Source organism: Xenopus laevis, chromosome 3S (assembly GCF_017654675.1).
Source record: "Xenopus laevis strain J_2021 chromosome 3S, Xenopus_laevis_v10.1, whole genome shotgun sequence".
Classification (NCBI taxonomy): domain Eukaryota; kingdom Metazoa; phylum Chordata; class Amphibia; order Anura; family Pipidae; genus Xenopus; species Xenopus laevis.
This window is the reverse complement of record NC_054376.1, coordinates 64,508,925-64,525,511: the sequence shown is the minus strand read 5'-3', so window position 1 is coordinate 64,525,511 and position 16,587 is coordinate 64,508,925. Positions and strand designations below refer to the sequence as shown.

General features: G+C 40.5%; 2 protein-coding genes across 5 annotated transcripts in view; both read left to right on the top strand.

Moving 5' to 3' along the window:
• The window catches only part of LOC733321 (filamin-C), a 55,004-nt gene extending 52,942 nt beyond the window's left edge, over nucleotides 1-2,062 (top strand). For all 4 annotated transcript variants that reach the window (XM_018255684.2, XM_018255683.2, XM_018255686.2 and 1 more), the window contains 2 exons: nucleotides 363-572; nucleotides 834-2,062. In XM_018255684.2, coding sequence (XP_018111173.1) covers nucleotides 363-572; nucleotides 834-1,021 — 398 coding nt within the window. In that variant the 3' untranslated portion in view covers nucleotides 1,022-2,062. The remainder of the gene's footprint in view (nucleotides 1-362; nucleotides 573-833) is intronic.
• A 6,916-nt stretch (nucleotides 2,063-8,978) lies between these two features.
• atp6v1f.S (ATPase, H+ transporting, lysosomal 14kDa, V1 subunit F S homeolog) lies at nucleotides 8,979-11,603 on the top strand. The gene is made up of 2 exons (NM_001090922.1): nucleotides 8,979-9,167; nucleotides 10,852-11,603. The coding sequence occupies exons 1-2, from the start codon at nucleotides 9,001-9,003 to the stop codon at nucleotides 11,051-11,053; spliced, it is 369 nt and encodes a 122-aa protein (NP_001084391.1). The 5' UTR covers nucleotides 8,979-9,000; the 3' UTR covers nucleotides 11,054-11,603.
• The last annotated feature ends 4,984 nt before the right edge of the window (nucleotides 11,604-16,587 follow it).

Sequence of the window (16,587 nt, the reverse complement as noted above, 5' to 3'; positions counted from 1 at the left end):
TCTATTACATACAAATGTATAGAAAAAGAATTTGCCAAACATGGCTAAAATGTGCTCCATAATAATCAGGCCCGGATTTGTGGAAAGGCCACCTAGGCCCGGGCCTAGGGCGGCAGGATTTTAGGGGGGCGGCATGCTGCCCAACCACACCCACATTTGTTCACAAACAGAGGGGATGCGCTGGAGAGACAATAATTTTTTTAATTTCCCGTGCCCCAATCCCCATTGCTCCTGTCCCCCTGGAGGCGACAGGGGTGATGAACGGTAGTGGGCCTAGGGGCGCCCCCTATGTAAATCCGGCCCTGATAATAATACAGTGCCATTTGGTTTCTAACCCATTTTATTATTGTTTACTTTCACAGGTGCACGTCTTTCAGGTGGCCACAGCCTTCATGAAACATCCACAGTGTTGGTGGAAACTGTAACCAAATCCTCTGCATCTGTTGGGGAATATGGCATGGCAGGGCCTAAATTCTCATCAGATGCTTCTAAAGTGGTATCCCGTGGGCCTGGCCTGTCTAAAGCCTTTGTGGGACAGAAAAACACATTCACTGTAGATTGCAGCAAAGCAGGTAAAATACAACATCCATTTTAAAAAAATCATATATTATTAAATTAAACTAGTTCTTATTTTTCATTCAGGTGCACTTAATACAAACAGGTATATGAGTTGATTATTTTTATAATAACCAATATAGCATAAGCATTTGCATTGAATAAGAAAATATCCTGTATTAGGTTTATTTTGTATTATTGGGTTTATTATGGGATTGAATTGATAGCTATATAACGGATAAATATTCACTGACTGACTATTGATTTGTATTTTACAGGCACCAACATGCTGATGGTAGGAGTGCATGGGCCAAAGACCCCGTGTGAGGAGGTGTATGTAAAGCACATGGGGAACAGACTATACAATGTGACCTACACTGTTAAAGATAAAGGGGACTACATCCTGATCGTCAAATGGGGGGACCAGAGTGTCCCTGGGAGTCCATTTCAAGTTTCTGTCCCTTGAGACAGTTCTATATTCCCTAACATTGGGGTGGCATCACAGTGAGCAAGCCCTATGTGCCACTGAAGGACATGACACTTATTTTTTTATGCAAATGCACTGAACCAAAAAAACAAACTGTAATAGCAAGATACCATAATTTCACTAAGTGCCTTTGCACATATAACCTAAGAACTCTCCTACTGCATGCAGGCACAGCAGATATGCCAGAAGCAGGGCACAGGGAGAGGAGGGCAGCAAGCATGCACGTTACCCACAATGCCCATTTTGCTTCTTACAAAATGTTCCTTTATATTCCGGCTGGTGTTTTATTTTATAATGTTGCTACCTGTTGTGTTTTATATGCGCTTTTTGTGTTTTTTTCTATTGTTGGGTGGGGGTTTGAGTTAAATGATTAAAGGAGGTATCAGAGGTCAAGGGGTCAACAAAGCAGGTTACTGCTAGCCATTGGCAATATCGACAGTGAAATTCCTTGTACTACAGCACATAGCTGCTTTATGTCCAACCTTACTTTATTTACACATATCTGGTTATTTGTTTTTCTTAGATTCCTCATTTCTATTGTGTCAAAATAACATATTGATACACTAGCTGCACAAAAAAATCGCAGCTAGAAGGATTAGGGTGACTTTTAAAGTAACCTGACATATGCAGTATAATGCATCCCTGAAGGAAAGTTCAAAGAATGAAATATAATTGTTTCAAATATAATAAATCAGAATTGATTTGATACAAATGGAAGAAACTGAGGCTACTGATCCAGGTTTTTTTATAAAATATATTCACATTTAATACCTTATCTCAAGCAAAATATATATTTTTTAATAAAAACATTTAAGCTATAAACATATTGATCCCTTGACCCCTGATATGGCCAGTCTCAACGAATAAGATTGGTTGTCGAAGCACTGTGATAAAGAATCAAGGTCATGTGGACCTTTGCCATGTGACTGCGTTGCACAGGCCTTAAAAAGTCTGTGTTTATTTGTTAGAGATCTTTTAATTGGTGCATCTAACGTAAAATAAAATGTATTGCTAATGTGACTTTGATGGCTTTATTCTGACTGCTGTACTCTCGGGACTTAGTCCAAAATTGTGTATTTATTCCATATCGACCCTTACTGAATAAACACACTCTCACAAGGATGCAACCAGCAGCCATAACAACTATAAGAAGTGCATACATCAGGTAGAGGAAAGCCCATAGTCCATATGTGTTGATATTGCACTGCCATCTAAAGGTGAGAGAGTTGTTTACAAATACATTTCAAACAGTAATATTTTCCATTAATTTAAAGCCATATAATTTATCATGTATGCAAAAATAGCAAATATGAACAATTTTGATCCCTGAAGACCCCTACATCGAAAAACGTTTTTCCATTTTAACATAGTAACATAGTAAGTTAGGTTGAAAAAAAGACATATCCCTCAAGTTCAACCTTTTAATTCTAGATATAAACTGCCTAACTGCTTGCTGCAATTTGCCGCAGAGGGGGAAAAATTCCTTCCTAACTCAAAGATGGCAATTGGACTAGTCCCTGGTTCAACTTGTACTATGATCTATCTCCCATAACCCTGTATTCCTTCACTTGCTAAAAAGCCATCCAACCCTTTCTTAAAGCTATCTAATGTATCAGCCAGCAGGACTGATTCAGGGAGAGAATTCCACATCTTCACAGCTTTTGCTGTAAAAAAAACCCCTTCTGAATATTTAGCCGGAACCTCCTTTCTTCTAATCGGGATCAATAAAGAGGTGGAAAAGACCTACTGGTAAATAAAGCATTAGAGAGATTATTATAATAATCCCCTTATATATTTATACATAGTTATCATATCAACCCTCAAATGCCCCTTTTCCAGATTGAACAACCCCAATTTAGCCAGTTTTCCCTCATAGCTTAGATTTCCCATACCATGTTCCAGCTTTGTTGCCCTTCCCTGTACCCTCTCTAAAAACTGTACAGCGTATTCCAGATGGGACTTTACCAGTGCTCTGTACAGTGGAAGAATGACCCCCTACTCCCGTGACTCTATGCCCCTTTTAATACAGCTCAAGACCTTATTTGCCCTTGATGCTGCTGACTGGCATAGCTTGCTACAGCCAAGTTTATCATCTACAAGGACTCCAAGGTCCTTTTCCATTATGGATTTGCCTAGTGCAGTCCCATTAAGGGTATAAATATCTTGGATATTTTTAGATCCCAGGTGCATGACTTTACATTTAACACCATTGAATCTCATCTGTCACTTAGCAACTTAGATTGCCAGTTTGTCAAGATCATGTTGCAAGGATGCCACATCCTGGATGGAATGACATGGGCTGCATAGTTTTGTGTCATCTGCAAACACTGATACATTACTTACAGTAACCTCCCCTAAGTCATTAATGAACAAGTTCAATAAAAGTGCAGCCAATAAAGAGCCCTGAGGGACCCCCCTAGGAACCTTACTCCAAGTAGAAAATGGCAATGTAGCACACTTGTAGGTGGGCCTGACAAAACAAATAAACCTCTTTATTGATAAAGCAGACAGGCCTATAGTGACTGCAGAAGTTCTCAATGGCAGTCTGTACTAATTCACATCAATCCCAGAGATCCTCTCAATAGATTGACACACTAACAGATAAGAATCCTCTTGGTAAATCTCTTCTTCAGAGGTAGTACTGCCTGTCTTAGTGATCCTTTCCCCAGCAGAGGTATACTCACAGTGGTATCTTGCTCTCTGGCAGCTCCCCCTGCCCTTGTGTTCACCCATGCTCTGGTGGTATCTTGCTTTCTTGGCAGACCTCCTGCCCCTGAGTTCACCCACACACCAGTGGTGTCTTGCTCCCTGGCAAATCTCCTGCTCTAAGCTCAGCCACTTGTGTCCCTATGCTGGTGACTGATCACCACAAGGGTACTAACCCCACTGTCCTCCTCGTTGGGACCTCGAGCTGCCCGGCTACACAACCTAGCCCTGCCTTTTGCTCCTAGAGCTACTATAACAATGTTAACTATACTGAACTTTTAACTAACAGTCCTGAGAACTGCCCAAACCCAATCCTGTATTCATCTCCCCCCAGGAAAAGCCCTGAGAAACTGTGCTCTCCTTTTATCCAAAATGATACTTCCACCTACTGAGCAAACCTTGAACTACAATGGACCCAGGAAGAGGGACATAGCTGCATGGGTGAATCAAAGGACTACGTAGAAAAGCAGAAAGAAAAAAAGGCGCAATAGATGGGGTGCTTTTAAAAAGTTGGGGAGGGTACTTCTGATGGGGCATGGGACAGGGATATCCCGGTGAATGCTGATGCTGGAGTACGTCCAGGGAAAGAACATTATCCATTAATTTGGTCATGTGACCTAACATGTATATGTGCCCTTGGTTTGTTTGTGTGCACCATGAATTGAATGGTGCAATGGGACAACCCTTAGTTCTTAAAATGACAATGTTCTATTTAGGATTACCAAATGGTACATACAGGTATAAGACCTGTTATCCAGAATGCTCGGGACCTGTGGTTTTCCGGACAATGGATCTTTCGGTAATTTGGATCTTTATACCTTAAATCTACGAGAAAATCATGTAAACAGTAAATAAACCCAATAGACTTGATTTGCTTCCAGTAAGGATTAATTGTATCTTAGTTTGGATCAAATACAAGGTACTGTTTTATTACTATGGAGAAAAAGGTAATCATTTTTAAAAATTTGAGTTATTTGGCTAAAATGGAGTCTATGGGAGAAGGCCTTTCCATAATTCGCAGCTTTCTGGATATCGGGTTTCCGTATAACGTATCCCATACAATAACTACTAAAAAACTATATCATTATAAGAAAAGGTTTATTTACATGAAGCAGGGTTTTACATACGAGTTCATTTATGCAATATATTTATATAGAAACCTACATAGTTTGGGGGTATAGTTTTCCTGTAAGCATGCATTAAAATATGTTTAGTGTTGCAAAAGGTGATTGCCTACAACAGTGCTGTAGAACAAGAAGAATGTGAGTCTCATGTATCCCTCCAAATTATTATTTACCTTCCCATGTACTGAGTGTTCCCAAAAACATCATATAGCCAGCCTGTACTAGATGCGTCTGTAAAAGGCTTTAAATGTGCCTGTAAACATTTAATAAACCCAATAGGCTGGTTTTGCTTCCAATAAGGATTAATTATATTTTAGATGGGATCAAGTACAAAGTACTGTTTTATTATTACAGAGAAAAAGGAAATTAGTTTTAAAAATCTGGATTATTTGGCTAAAATGGAGTCTATGGGGGGAAATTCCCTAACCGGTGAAAATTTGCATGCCATCGCAACAATTCGCCAGGCATAAATTCGCTAAGACAACGCTAATTCACTAAAGAGCGAAGTTGCGTCCAGGGCGCCGAACGCTGGCGAAATTTTGCTATCGTTACTTCGGCAATCAAAGCAAAGATGCGGTAGCGTTGCCTAATTTGCGTAATGAATAAAATAGAGTTGTTATAATGCCCTACACATGAGCCCACTGTATAATTTATGTTCCATATGTTGGAAAATGGAGGGGGGAACACGGTTACCCAAAAAAAAATTTCCGGACCTTTGCAGGCTATCACTCAGAAAAAAGGAAAAGACGCCAGCATTTTTGCACTAAAAATTTAGGAAGTCCTATGCACTCCATTGCACTTCGCCTGGTCTGAGCTGGCGAAGGCAAGTCTGGCAAATGAGGTGACGTTCAGTAAAATCCGCATCTTAGTGAAGTCACTTCGCCCTTTAGGGAATCTGCCCCTTTGGGAGGTGGCCATTCCGTAATTCAGAACTTTCTAGATAATGGGTTTCCGGATAACGGATTACATATAGTACCTGTACTAAGATGCATTACTTAGTGGAGGGTTTCTTATTATTTGTTCATATTGTTGTAAAAAACTGTTTAGGTGGCAAGCTTTGTGTTTTTTTTCTTAAAAAAAAACAGATTGTGGATTGCAAAAACATGATTGTGAAAAGAAACTATTTAATGAATGTAAGTAAGATTTCTATCATATTTTCTTACAATGATAAGCCTGAAACTAAAGTAGAAATAATATTAATCTGTTCCTTACAATGCATAAACTTTCCATTTCTGAAACCGTGTTGTAACCATAAAATGGATTACCGAGTTATACTGTACCTGGTAATAGTGATTTCAGGAGATGTTTTAGGAAGAGTTATGGATCCAACAGTGCTATGGTAAACTCTAAAACTGGCAATATGTTGGGGGGGGTTTAATAGGGTTGGAAAATGTTACCGCACTCTGCCTTTCAGATCTAACAATTTATATTCCTAAATATTGTCCAAATAATTTCTCCACATAAAACCTGAACCCCTGATAATAGGATCTAGTGCTGCTGCTGGGCACTGTTTCCCCACAGATCAAATTAAGTAAATTCTTTGTCCCTGGCAAAATCAGGAAGCGGAATGGAAATTTCTCTCAGGATTCCCCAGTTTCATATACAGGTATGGGATCTGTTATCTGAAAACCCGTTGTACAGAATGCTCCGAATTACGGAAAGGCTATCACCCATAGACTCCATTTTATCCAAATTTTTTAAAATGATTTCTTTTTTCTCTGTAATAGTAAGACAGTATCTTGTACTTGATCCAAACTAAGGTATAATAAATCCTTATTGGAAGCAAAACCAGCCAATTGGGTTTATTTAATGTTTATATGATTTTCTATTAGACTTAAGATATGAAGATCCAAAATTATGGAAAGATCCATTATCTAAAACCCCCAATTCTATAATATTCTGGATAACAGGTCTCATACCTGCATAATAAATCAAACCCATGGTCTTAATGGAGGTAATGCATTGAAATGGCGCTCCCCTCATACTGTACCAAAAATATAAAGGCTTTGCTATGTGAATCATCTGTGTCAGGCAACCAGCATCTACAGAAAACCTGGCTGATTTTCAGTCATCCTGTTTGTGGAAAAACTTCTGACTCAGCCTCTGCATTGGGGAAGAAGGTTTGATTAATGAATTAGACTAAAAAGCCAGACATTTAGGAACAAATATGGGTAAAGTCCTTATCTCCTTGCTGAGGTAATTGATGCTAGAAACCAGGGTCGTCACCAGGGGGGCACAAGGGGTATGGTCATACCTAAAGGGGAAAAAAGAGCAAAAATTTTTTTCAGAAAAGGTGGCAACCCTAAAGGTGGGCCTGGCTGTGCAGCACTTTCTGAATTAGTTAGAGTTGGAGGGGGGCCTGGCCACCAATTTTTTTTAAAATTTTGAATGGGGCACCTGAGCACCAATGTGTTTTTAACTTTTAAGGGGGGGCTGGCAACCAATATTTTTTCTGCCTTGTAGGGTAGGACCCTGGCCACCAACAGGGTTTTCTAACCTGTGGGGGGGGGGGAGGCTGGCAACCAATTAAGTTTTTTTAACCTTTATGGGGGTCCCCTGATCACTACTATTTTTTTAACTTCTAAGGGGGACCCTGGCCATCAATAGATTTGCGTGCCCCTTCCTCAAACATGAGGAAGGGGCATGCCCCCGAAACGTTACATCATATGACTAAATAAATGTGCAGGGGATTTCCCCACTACACTAGCCTTTTGTGTTTGGCAAATTTCTTCTTTGATACAATTGGGAGAGGTGCCGACCCCTCCAGCCAACACAAGGCAATTACAGACAGGAGAGAATCAAGGGGTAATAGGAAGTATTTTGCATCAATAGGTTTGCAGCACCTATGTTTGTGTGGCTTTTTTACTGTGGTGAGGAAATATGTGTAGGTCTGAGGCGGGGGTGATGGGCCAGGCTAAGAAATGCATGTCCAACAGCCTGTGATTTCTGATGGGGCCGTGCAAACTGTCAGCAAATACAAAGATATCATCTACCCATTGTCAATTTTGGAACGTTTTAAAGAACTTAAGTAGGTAGAAATTTTGTACATTATGTTTGGGCTTCTGAACCAGCCTAAGGCAAACACAGCCCTTTAGCAGGGAAGACCTGTATCTCCAAAGATGCCCCAGTAGCTCCCCATCTTCTTTTCTGCTGATTCACTGCACATGCTCTGTGCTGCTGTCACTTACTGAGCTTAGGGACCAACGTACAATATACTTAATATATATATAATATAAATGTCAGAATATAAAGCTGATTCGTAATTAATACAGATAATTACTACATGGCAGCTCAGAAACCAGTGCAACTAGCATCAGAATTTAATAATCAGCCCTGTAGCTTCAGCTTATATTACAGGAAAACCTCATTTTCTGCTGGATAATTTGTGACGACCCCTAAGCTTAGCTTCTCAACAGCTGCTCAGAGCCCACTGAGCATGTGAGTGTCACAGACACTTTCCAAGATGGTGACTCCCTGTGACAAGTTTGAAATCCTGGATCATTGCTGCTATTGACAAGCTGAAACTTTAGTTCCAGTGGCGTAACTACCGGGGGAGCAGGGGGTGCGATTGGGCCAGGGCCTGCACCCCCTCAGGGCCCCCGGCAGCTCGCACGCCACTCTCTTCTAAGGGAAATGCGGCCGTAAATGCGTCCGTTTCCGGCCGTACGGAGGGGGGTGGGGCCCGGCTGCATGTCCCACGGCAGGGCCCGTCCCCCTCTAGTTACGTCTCTGATTAGTTCAGTATATAAAATATGGTATTTTTAGCCATATTCATTTTTAGGGTTTAGTTCTCCTTTAATAAAGCTGCAAAGAAGGAATTCTGGGGACGAAAGGCCAGTATTGATTCCACATACATGGCGTTCCCTACATGCTAAGGGTCATCCACAAGGTTTGAAAGCGCAACCAGGGCAGAAGGCTGATCCTATTCGCAACTGTGGACCAGTTATTGAGCTACAGATTGACATTACTAGGACACGCCCACGTACAGCTCAGCTGATACAGTCGCGTATTTGGGCGTGACGTTAGAGTCATGTGACAGGTTCTTCTCATCAGGTGACAGCAGGCGGAGATAGTGCTTGGAGCAGTGTATTGACGTTCGCGCTGGTGTGCGAGTGTAACTGACAGAAGATGGCAGGGGGTCTAATTCGAGGCAAACTGATAGCTATTATCGGGGATGAGGACACAGTCACCGGCTTCTTACTCGGTGGAATAGGGGAGCTGAACAAGAACCGAAAACCAAATTTTTTGGTGGTGGAGAAGGAGACGAGCGTTACCGAGATAGAAGAGACGTTCAGGTGAGGAGGGAGGGACAGGGGTCCTTCTGGTGAGTGCAAATGTGCTGGAGTGAGGGACTAGAGAGATCGCCTACAGGCTGCCTTGTGTTTAGCGAGGGATGCTGGGATTTGGAGGAGAATTTGGGCACCTCTCTGTATAATGAAAAGGAATTGTATAGAATGAAGCCTTAGAGTAAGTGTTAGAGTAATAAATATGTAACTGGCAATATTTTGTGCTCCCCCTTTACTGTATGGAGACTCATTGTTCCTCTTTTTGTCAGCTGACCTTATACATAGTGGCCTGTTCCAGTTCCCATGGCTGCTGTGTGTAGGGAACAGCCTGATTATTGTAAACTTGTGAGAGACTGCCTGGCTCTTTGCTCTCTTGTAGAACCCAGTCATTGTTGGTTTATTTCTCTGCCTTGCGCCTGCTGTTCATGTATTTACAGTAGAACCCCCATTTTACGTTTTCCAGGGGACCAGAAAAAGTGGTGTAAAATCCTGCAGAATGTAAAATCAGGGAAATGTATTATAGGCAGGGGTGATTCTGACCTTTCTGCTGCCTGAGGCGAAAGCATAGCAATGAGCCCCTGTGCCACGCCACTTCAGGAATTACATTTTATATTGTATTGTTAATTTTATTTAAAAAAAAAACGAGGTGCTCATAGTGCCCAAAGTAACCCTAGGTGCCATTGCCCTCAGGCTAATATTGTGAGATTTGTTGGTGCCTGCACAACTGGAATTGGCAAGGGCACCTGGGCAAGTGCGGACTTTTATACATACTGGCTTTTGATGACACACACTGGAGAAATAACAGGCAGACTCAGTACGAGTATAAAATTATTCCAAAGATTTCTTCTGTACCTGTGGTGGATGTGGTTTCTGAATAAACCCTGCCTGCCCTGAGCTTGTGCACATGAGACACACCAGCACCGGTCCAGCGCCACCTAGCCCTAGAATTCACACGATTGCTGCGCAGAACTGATGATGTAAGGTTCGGAGCGCTGTGCTGCTGCGCAGGTACTCTTGCACTGGACAAGTGAGGGCAGCAGGAGGGAACCGACGCAAGGCGCATATTTAATTGACGTTAGTTGCAGATATTACAGCGGCTAAAATGCTGCCCCTTCCGTTGACCCAAATTTTGCTGCCTGAGGCGAGATTCTCAGGCCGCCTCATTATATAAATTATATCAGGGGATGTAAAAATGAGGTTTCACTGTATTATATTAGAGGTGCATGTGACTGTTCTTGTAGAACAGCTTGTCCATCTGTCTGTAAGTCCCCAAACTACATTATTGCCAACGGATTGGTTTACAGGCTAATATTGCATAAATATATTGTGTATAAGCAACAGGAGCAAATATTTGTATCTTGTAGTTATATGTCCACCAACCTTCTAAATGTACCCGTATAACCGCTGCGCCAGCTATATCTTTTTATTTCTCACAGTTCTGAAGCTACGTGGCCACCTCAGTCTTTAGTGCAAACCTAAACAGGGGTCATTGCAATTGAATTTGAAATTGTTGGCACATTGTTAACAGTGTTGGGCCCCCAGGTTGCCTTAAAGCTTTAGGTGGTACCATGGGATTCATATGATTCTTTTAAAAACATATATTATTGCAGATTTTGCTTTGAATTAGTTGAATTGCTTACTGTATATTTACTTCTATAATGATTCTTTTCTTTTCTATCCATTATATCTGTAGAAGTTTTCTAAATCGTGATGATATAGGGATTATTTTGATCAACCAGTTCATTGCTGAGATGATTCGCCATGCAATTGACGCGCACACGATCTCCATCCCCGCAGTACTTGAGATCCCTTCAAAAGAACATCCGTATGATGCAACCAAGGACTCTATACTGCGCAGAGCCAAGGGAATGTTTACAGTGGATGATTTGCGGTAATTCGGGAAACAAATGCAGGGATCTTCCATACTTCAGATCCTGCCGGATTCCTTATTTGGTTGTATGGGTGTTAAATCTCGATTATAAAATTAAAATGGAATTGTCTCTCCTCATTTGTGTTTACATGCTGTGTGTTATCTCCTCAACTGCAAATGCCAAATTTGCTTTGCCCCCTTTTTGTTAAAGTCTGTAGTGTCTAGAAATGTCTCCATATTGCTTTTGCTCAGCTATAGACTATTTGATAGACTATTTATAATTAATTTAAAAAATATTTAAATGCTCATTAAGGTTACTGAGAGGTCAGTGTTTGGCAGCTTACCCCATCTACATTTAAATGTGTACAGTGGCTACTATAAATGTTTTTGGGACTGTACTACTGGAACAAAATGTCAATGCTTATAAGTCATTGTTGGTAATCCTAAAATATATATGAATCCCAACCACATAAGGAATGGCACCAAAAACCGAGATGTTCAGTATGTCTTTACCTTATAATTGAAGTTGTGATGGTTTTCCTAATAAAATATATTCTTATAGAACTATAAAAAAATAAGCTCTGTTTTTGGTTATTTGCAGAAAAATAGCTTGTGTGCATTAAGCCATTGTAAGTGATCAAGGCAAGTAACATGTAGACACTCCTCCATCATCCACCAGACTCTTATAATTTAGGTGACTAGTAAAATGTTAAAGATTTTGGTATTCTTGATGTGTATAATTTTAAAGTGCACCTATTGTGAAAACGAAAACTTCTTATGCACTTCATATCATACTGGTATGGAACATTCTACGTTAAGTAGTACATTCTGAGAAATTAATTTATCCTCCTATCATACCAATCTCTTTCTCTCTCTCTACATGCAGGAGTTGGAGTCAGATTCTGCTGGGCAGTGAGGTCAAACACATTGGCATGTACTCTCTTTGCCTAGACACTGTATTATTGCATATTGTCTTTCACTATAACCAACTCCAACACAAAGCTGCATGAAGAGAGGGGGATACTATAGATAGAGTAACATCATTCGTACAAAACTAGAACGTTTCTTTCAAGAGGTAAAGTTTATATAACATTTTTCATTTTGGAGATTAAGTGATGAGCACAATTTAGGGCAAGGACACACTTTCCGACATGTGCATTAACCTGCAACCGATAAGTCGTGCGATTGCAGGTTTTTAAAAGTCACTGTGACAAACCACCACCTGTTTTTGCCTTTAAAGAACTGACGCTTAACTAAAGAAGTAGGGTAGAAATGTTGTACATTATGTTTTGGGCTTCTGTACCAGCCCAAGGCAACCACAACTCTTAAGCAGTAAAAATCTGTATCTCCAAAGATGCCACAGTAGCTCCCCATCTTCTTTTCTGTTGATTCACTGCACATGCTCTGTGCTGCTGTCACTTACTGAGCTTAGAGAGCTAAAGCATATTTCCACGGGGATTTGCAGGGTTTTGTTGAAAGGTTACCCCACTGGAACAGCTGGATTTAATTATGCAACTCGTATTCCTCCTCCGTTAGATGTAGTTTGTAAAATAAAGCATTGTGGGAGGTTGTCATACTGGCACAGTTAATATCCAGAAAGCTTATCCAATGAAATGTTTCAGCATAAAGGAAATTGGTCTTGATCTATTGACCATTTTTCATTCTCTACTCTCTGCTTGCAGCTGCTTAATAAACTGCAGACAAGTTTACAAACAAACATATAGGCAATGTGTCTCTGTGATGGGACATATAACCCAACTCTTACCACTAGCAACAGACTATGCCACTGTACTACACAATCACATTTTAATCAGCTTTTCAAATGGGCCCCAGAGCAAATTCAATTTAGGGACCAAAAATATTAGTAAAGTGACCTATTCTACCAAGATATATTGAAAATGCTCATTAATTAGGGCCCTGCAGTCATGCACTTGGTTTTATGTTTTTCCTCTAATGACAGAATATAATTTCTTACATTATGTGATCCTACATTCTTTTATCATGTATTTGGCCATTTTGATGTTGACAGCTGTGATTGGTATTTTGAGAATCCATTGACTCAGGACATTAGTAAACTCAGGGCTGGATATTCAACCACATGTCTGTTTTTACTGACATTTAGTGGCCACATTAAGACCACAAATCCACTTTTTTAGTAATGCTCTTGAATGTCTTTTTGAAAGGAAACCAATGCAACCAAAATTATTACATTATACAGTAATCTGTGAAATGTAATGTAGTTCCTTTTAAAACCATGCAGGATGAGTCATTGTTAAAGCATGAGGCCAGTAATGTGCATTCATCAGAGAAGCATTTTAGATGGAAAATTTAGATGGATCACTCATGCCTCATTTGAGATCGTTTTGCTTGCAATTTTTACTGTGTAGACTTAGGTTATTTTATTATTGGTGACTGATGTTTCGGCTACAACTGTAGCCTTTCTTAAAGCGAAAAAACACAAACAACTCGTGTCTAATTAACATGAGAGGCGGGAGGTGTTAGTTGTGACATCATATTACATCACATGTTTCCAGCAGGAAACATTTGCACATAACGTTTGCATAATGAAAACTGGACCCACTGCAAAAACCCAGCAAAATTGGCTCAAGAGAATCAACCTGTTTTGTCATCAGCAACAAAAAATAAACAACTCTTCTAAAGAAACCATTTAGAAGTTAGTTGAAGATTGTCCATGTACAGTGGTGTGAAAAACTATTTGCTCCCTTCCTTATTTCTTATTCTTTTGCATGTTTGTCACACTTAAATGTTTCTGCTCGTCAAAAACCGTTAACTATTAGTCAAAGATAACATAATTGAACACAAAATGCAGTTTTTAAATGAAGGTTTACGTTATTAAGGGAGAAAAAAAACTCCAAATCTACATGGGCCTGTGTGAAAAAGTGATTGCCCCCCTTGTTAAAAAATAACTTAGCTGTGGTTTATCACACTTGAGTTCAATTTCAAAGGTTATAAAGCCATTTCTAAAGCTTTGGGACTCCAGCGAACCACAGTGAGAGCCATTGTCCACAAATGGCAAAAACATGGAACAGTGGTGAACCTTCCCAGGAGTGGCCGGCCGACCAAAATTACCCCAAGAGCGCAGAGACAACTCATCCGAGAGGCCACAAAAGACCCCAGGACAACATCTAAAGAACTGCAGGCCTCACTTGCCTCAATTAAGGTCAGTGTTCACGACTCCACCATAAGAAAGAGACTGGGCAAAAACGGCCTGCATGGCAGATTTCCAAGGCGCAAACCACTTTTAAGCAAAAAGAACATTAAGGCTCGTCTCAATTTTGCTAAAAAACATCTCAATGATTGCCAAGACTTTTGTGAAAATACCTTGTGGACCGACGAGACAAAAGTTGAACTTTTTCGAAGGTGCGCGTCCCGTTACATCTGGCGTAAAAGTAACACAGCATTTCAGAAAAAGAACATCATACCAACAGTAAAATATGGTGGTGGTAGTGTGATGGTCTGGGGTTGTTTTGCTGCTTCAGGACCTGGAAGACTTGCTGTGATAGATGGAACCATGAATTCTACTGTCTACCAAAAAATCCTGAAGGAGAATGTCCGGCCATCTGTTCGTCAACTCAAGCTGAAGCGATCTTGGGTGCTGCAGCAGGACAATGACCCAAAACACACCAGCAAATCCACCTCTGAATGGCTGAAGAAAAACAAAATGAAGACTTTGGAGTGGCCTAGTCAAAGTCCTGACCTGAATCCTATTGAGATGTTGTGGCATGACCTTAAAAAGGCGGTTCATGCTAGAAAACCCTCAAATAAAGCTGAATTACAACAATTCTGCAAAGATGAGTGGGCCAAAATTCCTCCAGAGCGCTGTAAAAGACTCGTTGCAAGTTATCGCAAACGCTTGATTGCAGTTATTGCCGCTAAGGGTGGCCCAACCAGTTATTAGGTTCAGGGGGCAATTACTTTTTCACACAGGTTTGGATTTTTTTTCTCCCTAAATAATAAAAACCCTCATTTAAAAACTGCATTTTGTGTTTACTTGTGTTATCTTTGACTAATAGTTAAATGTGTTTGATGATCAGAAACATTTTGTGTGACAAACATGCAAAAGAATAAGAAATCAGGAAGGGGGCAAATAGTTTTTCACACCACTGTAACTAGATTAATAATGGTATTTGATTTTGTACCTGGACAACATAGTGAGCCCCACACAGAAAAGGTGCAGCGTGATAAAGAATGAAACCAGGATGATCAAAATAAGAATATAAAAAAGTACCACAAGCCCCACCTGTACTAGCCACTGTATCAGTAATGTCAGGAGCAATTATCAAAGCAACAGCTGTATTGCCTCTGGTATAACACCAGTATTAGAATAAAACACATACATAGTAACATAGTAAGTAGGGTTGAAAAAAAGACACACGTCCATCAAGTTCAACCTTTTAGTTGTTTTTTTTTTTATCTGCCTAACTGCTAGTTGATCCAGAGAAAGGCAAAAAAACCCATCTGAAGCCTCTCCAATTTACCTCAGAGGGGGAAAAATTCCTTCCAAACTCCAAAATGGCAATAAGACTAGTCCCTGGATCAACTTGTACTATGAGCTATCTCCCATAACCCTGTATTCCCTCACTTGCTAAAAAAGCAATCCAACCCCTTCTTAAAGCTATCTAATGTATCAGCCTGTACAACTGATTCAGGGAGAGAGTTCCACATCTTCACAGCTCTCACTGTAAAAAAAAACCCTTCCGAATATTTAGGCGGAACCTCTTTTCTTTTAATCGGGATGGGTGACCTCATGTCAGCTGGAAAGACCTACTGCTAAAAAGCATTAGAGAGATTATTATACGATCCCCTTATATATATTTATACATAGTTATCATATCACCCCTTAAGCGCCTCTTCTCCAGCGTGAACATCCCCAATTTGGCCAGTCTTTCCTCATAGCTAAGATTTTCAATACCTTTCACCAGCTTAGTTGCCCTTCTCTGTACCCTCTCTAATACAATAATGTCCTGTTTGAGTGATGGAGACCAAAACTGTACGGCATATTCTAGATGGGGCCTTACAAGTGCTCTATACAGTGGAAGAATGACCCCCTCCTCCCGTGACTATATGCCCCTTTTAATAAAACTCAAGACCTTATTTGCCCTTGATGCTGCTGACTGGCATTGCTTGCTACAGCCAAATTTATCATCTACAAGGACTCCAAGGTCCTTTTCCATAATGGATTTGCCTAGTGCAGTCCCATTAATGGTATAAATGGCTTGGATATTTTTACATCCCAGGTGCATGACTTTACATTTATCAACATTGAATCTCATTTGCCACTTAGCTGCCCAGATTGCCAGTTTGTCAAGATCCTGTTGCAAGGATGCCACATCCTGGATGGAATTAATCGGGCTGGATAGTGTCATCTGCAAACACTGATACATTACTTACAATACCCTCCCCTAATTCATTAATGAACAAGTTAAATAAAAGTGGACCCAATACCGAGCCCTGGGGAACCCCACTAAGAACCTTACTCCAAGTAGAGAATGTCCCATTAACAACCACCCTCTGTACCCAATCCTGTAGCCAGTTTCC

Coding starts and splice junctions, on each gene's coding strand:
- atp6v1f.S (NM_001090922.1), top strand. CDS start 9,001: ATGGCAGGGGGTCTAATTCGAGGCAAACTGATAGCTATTATCGGGGAT. Junction 9,168..10,851: donor GAGATAGAAGAGACGTTCAG/GTGAGGAGGGAG, acceptor TTATATCTGTAG/AAGTTTTCTAAATCGTGATG.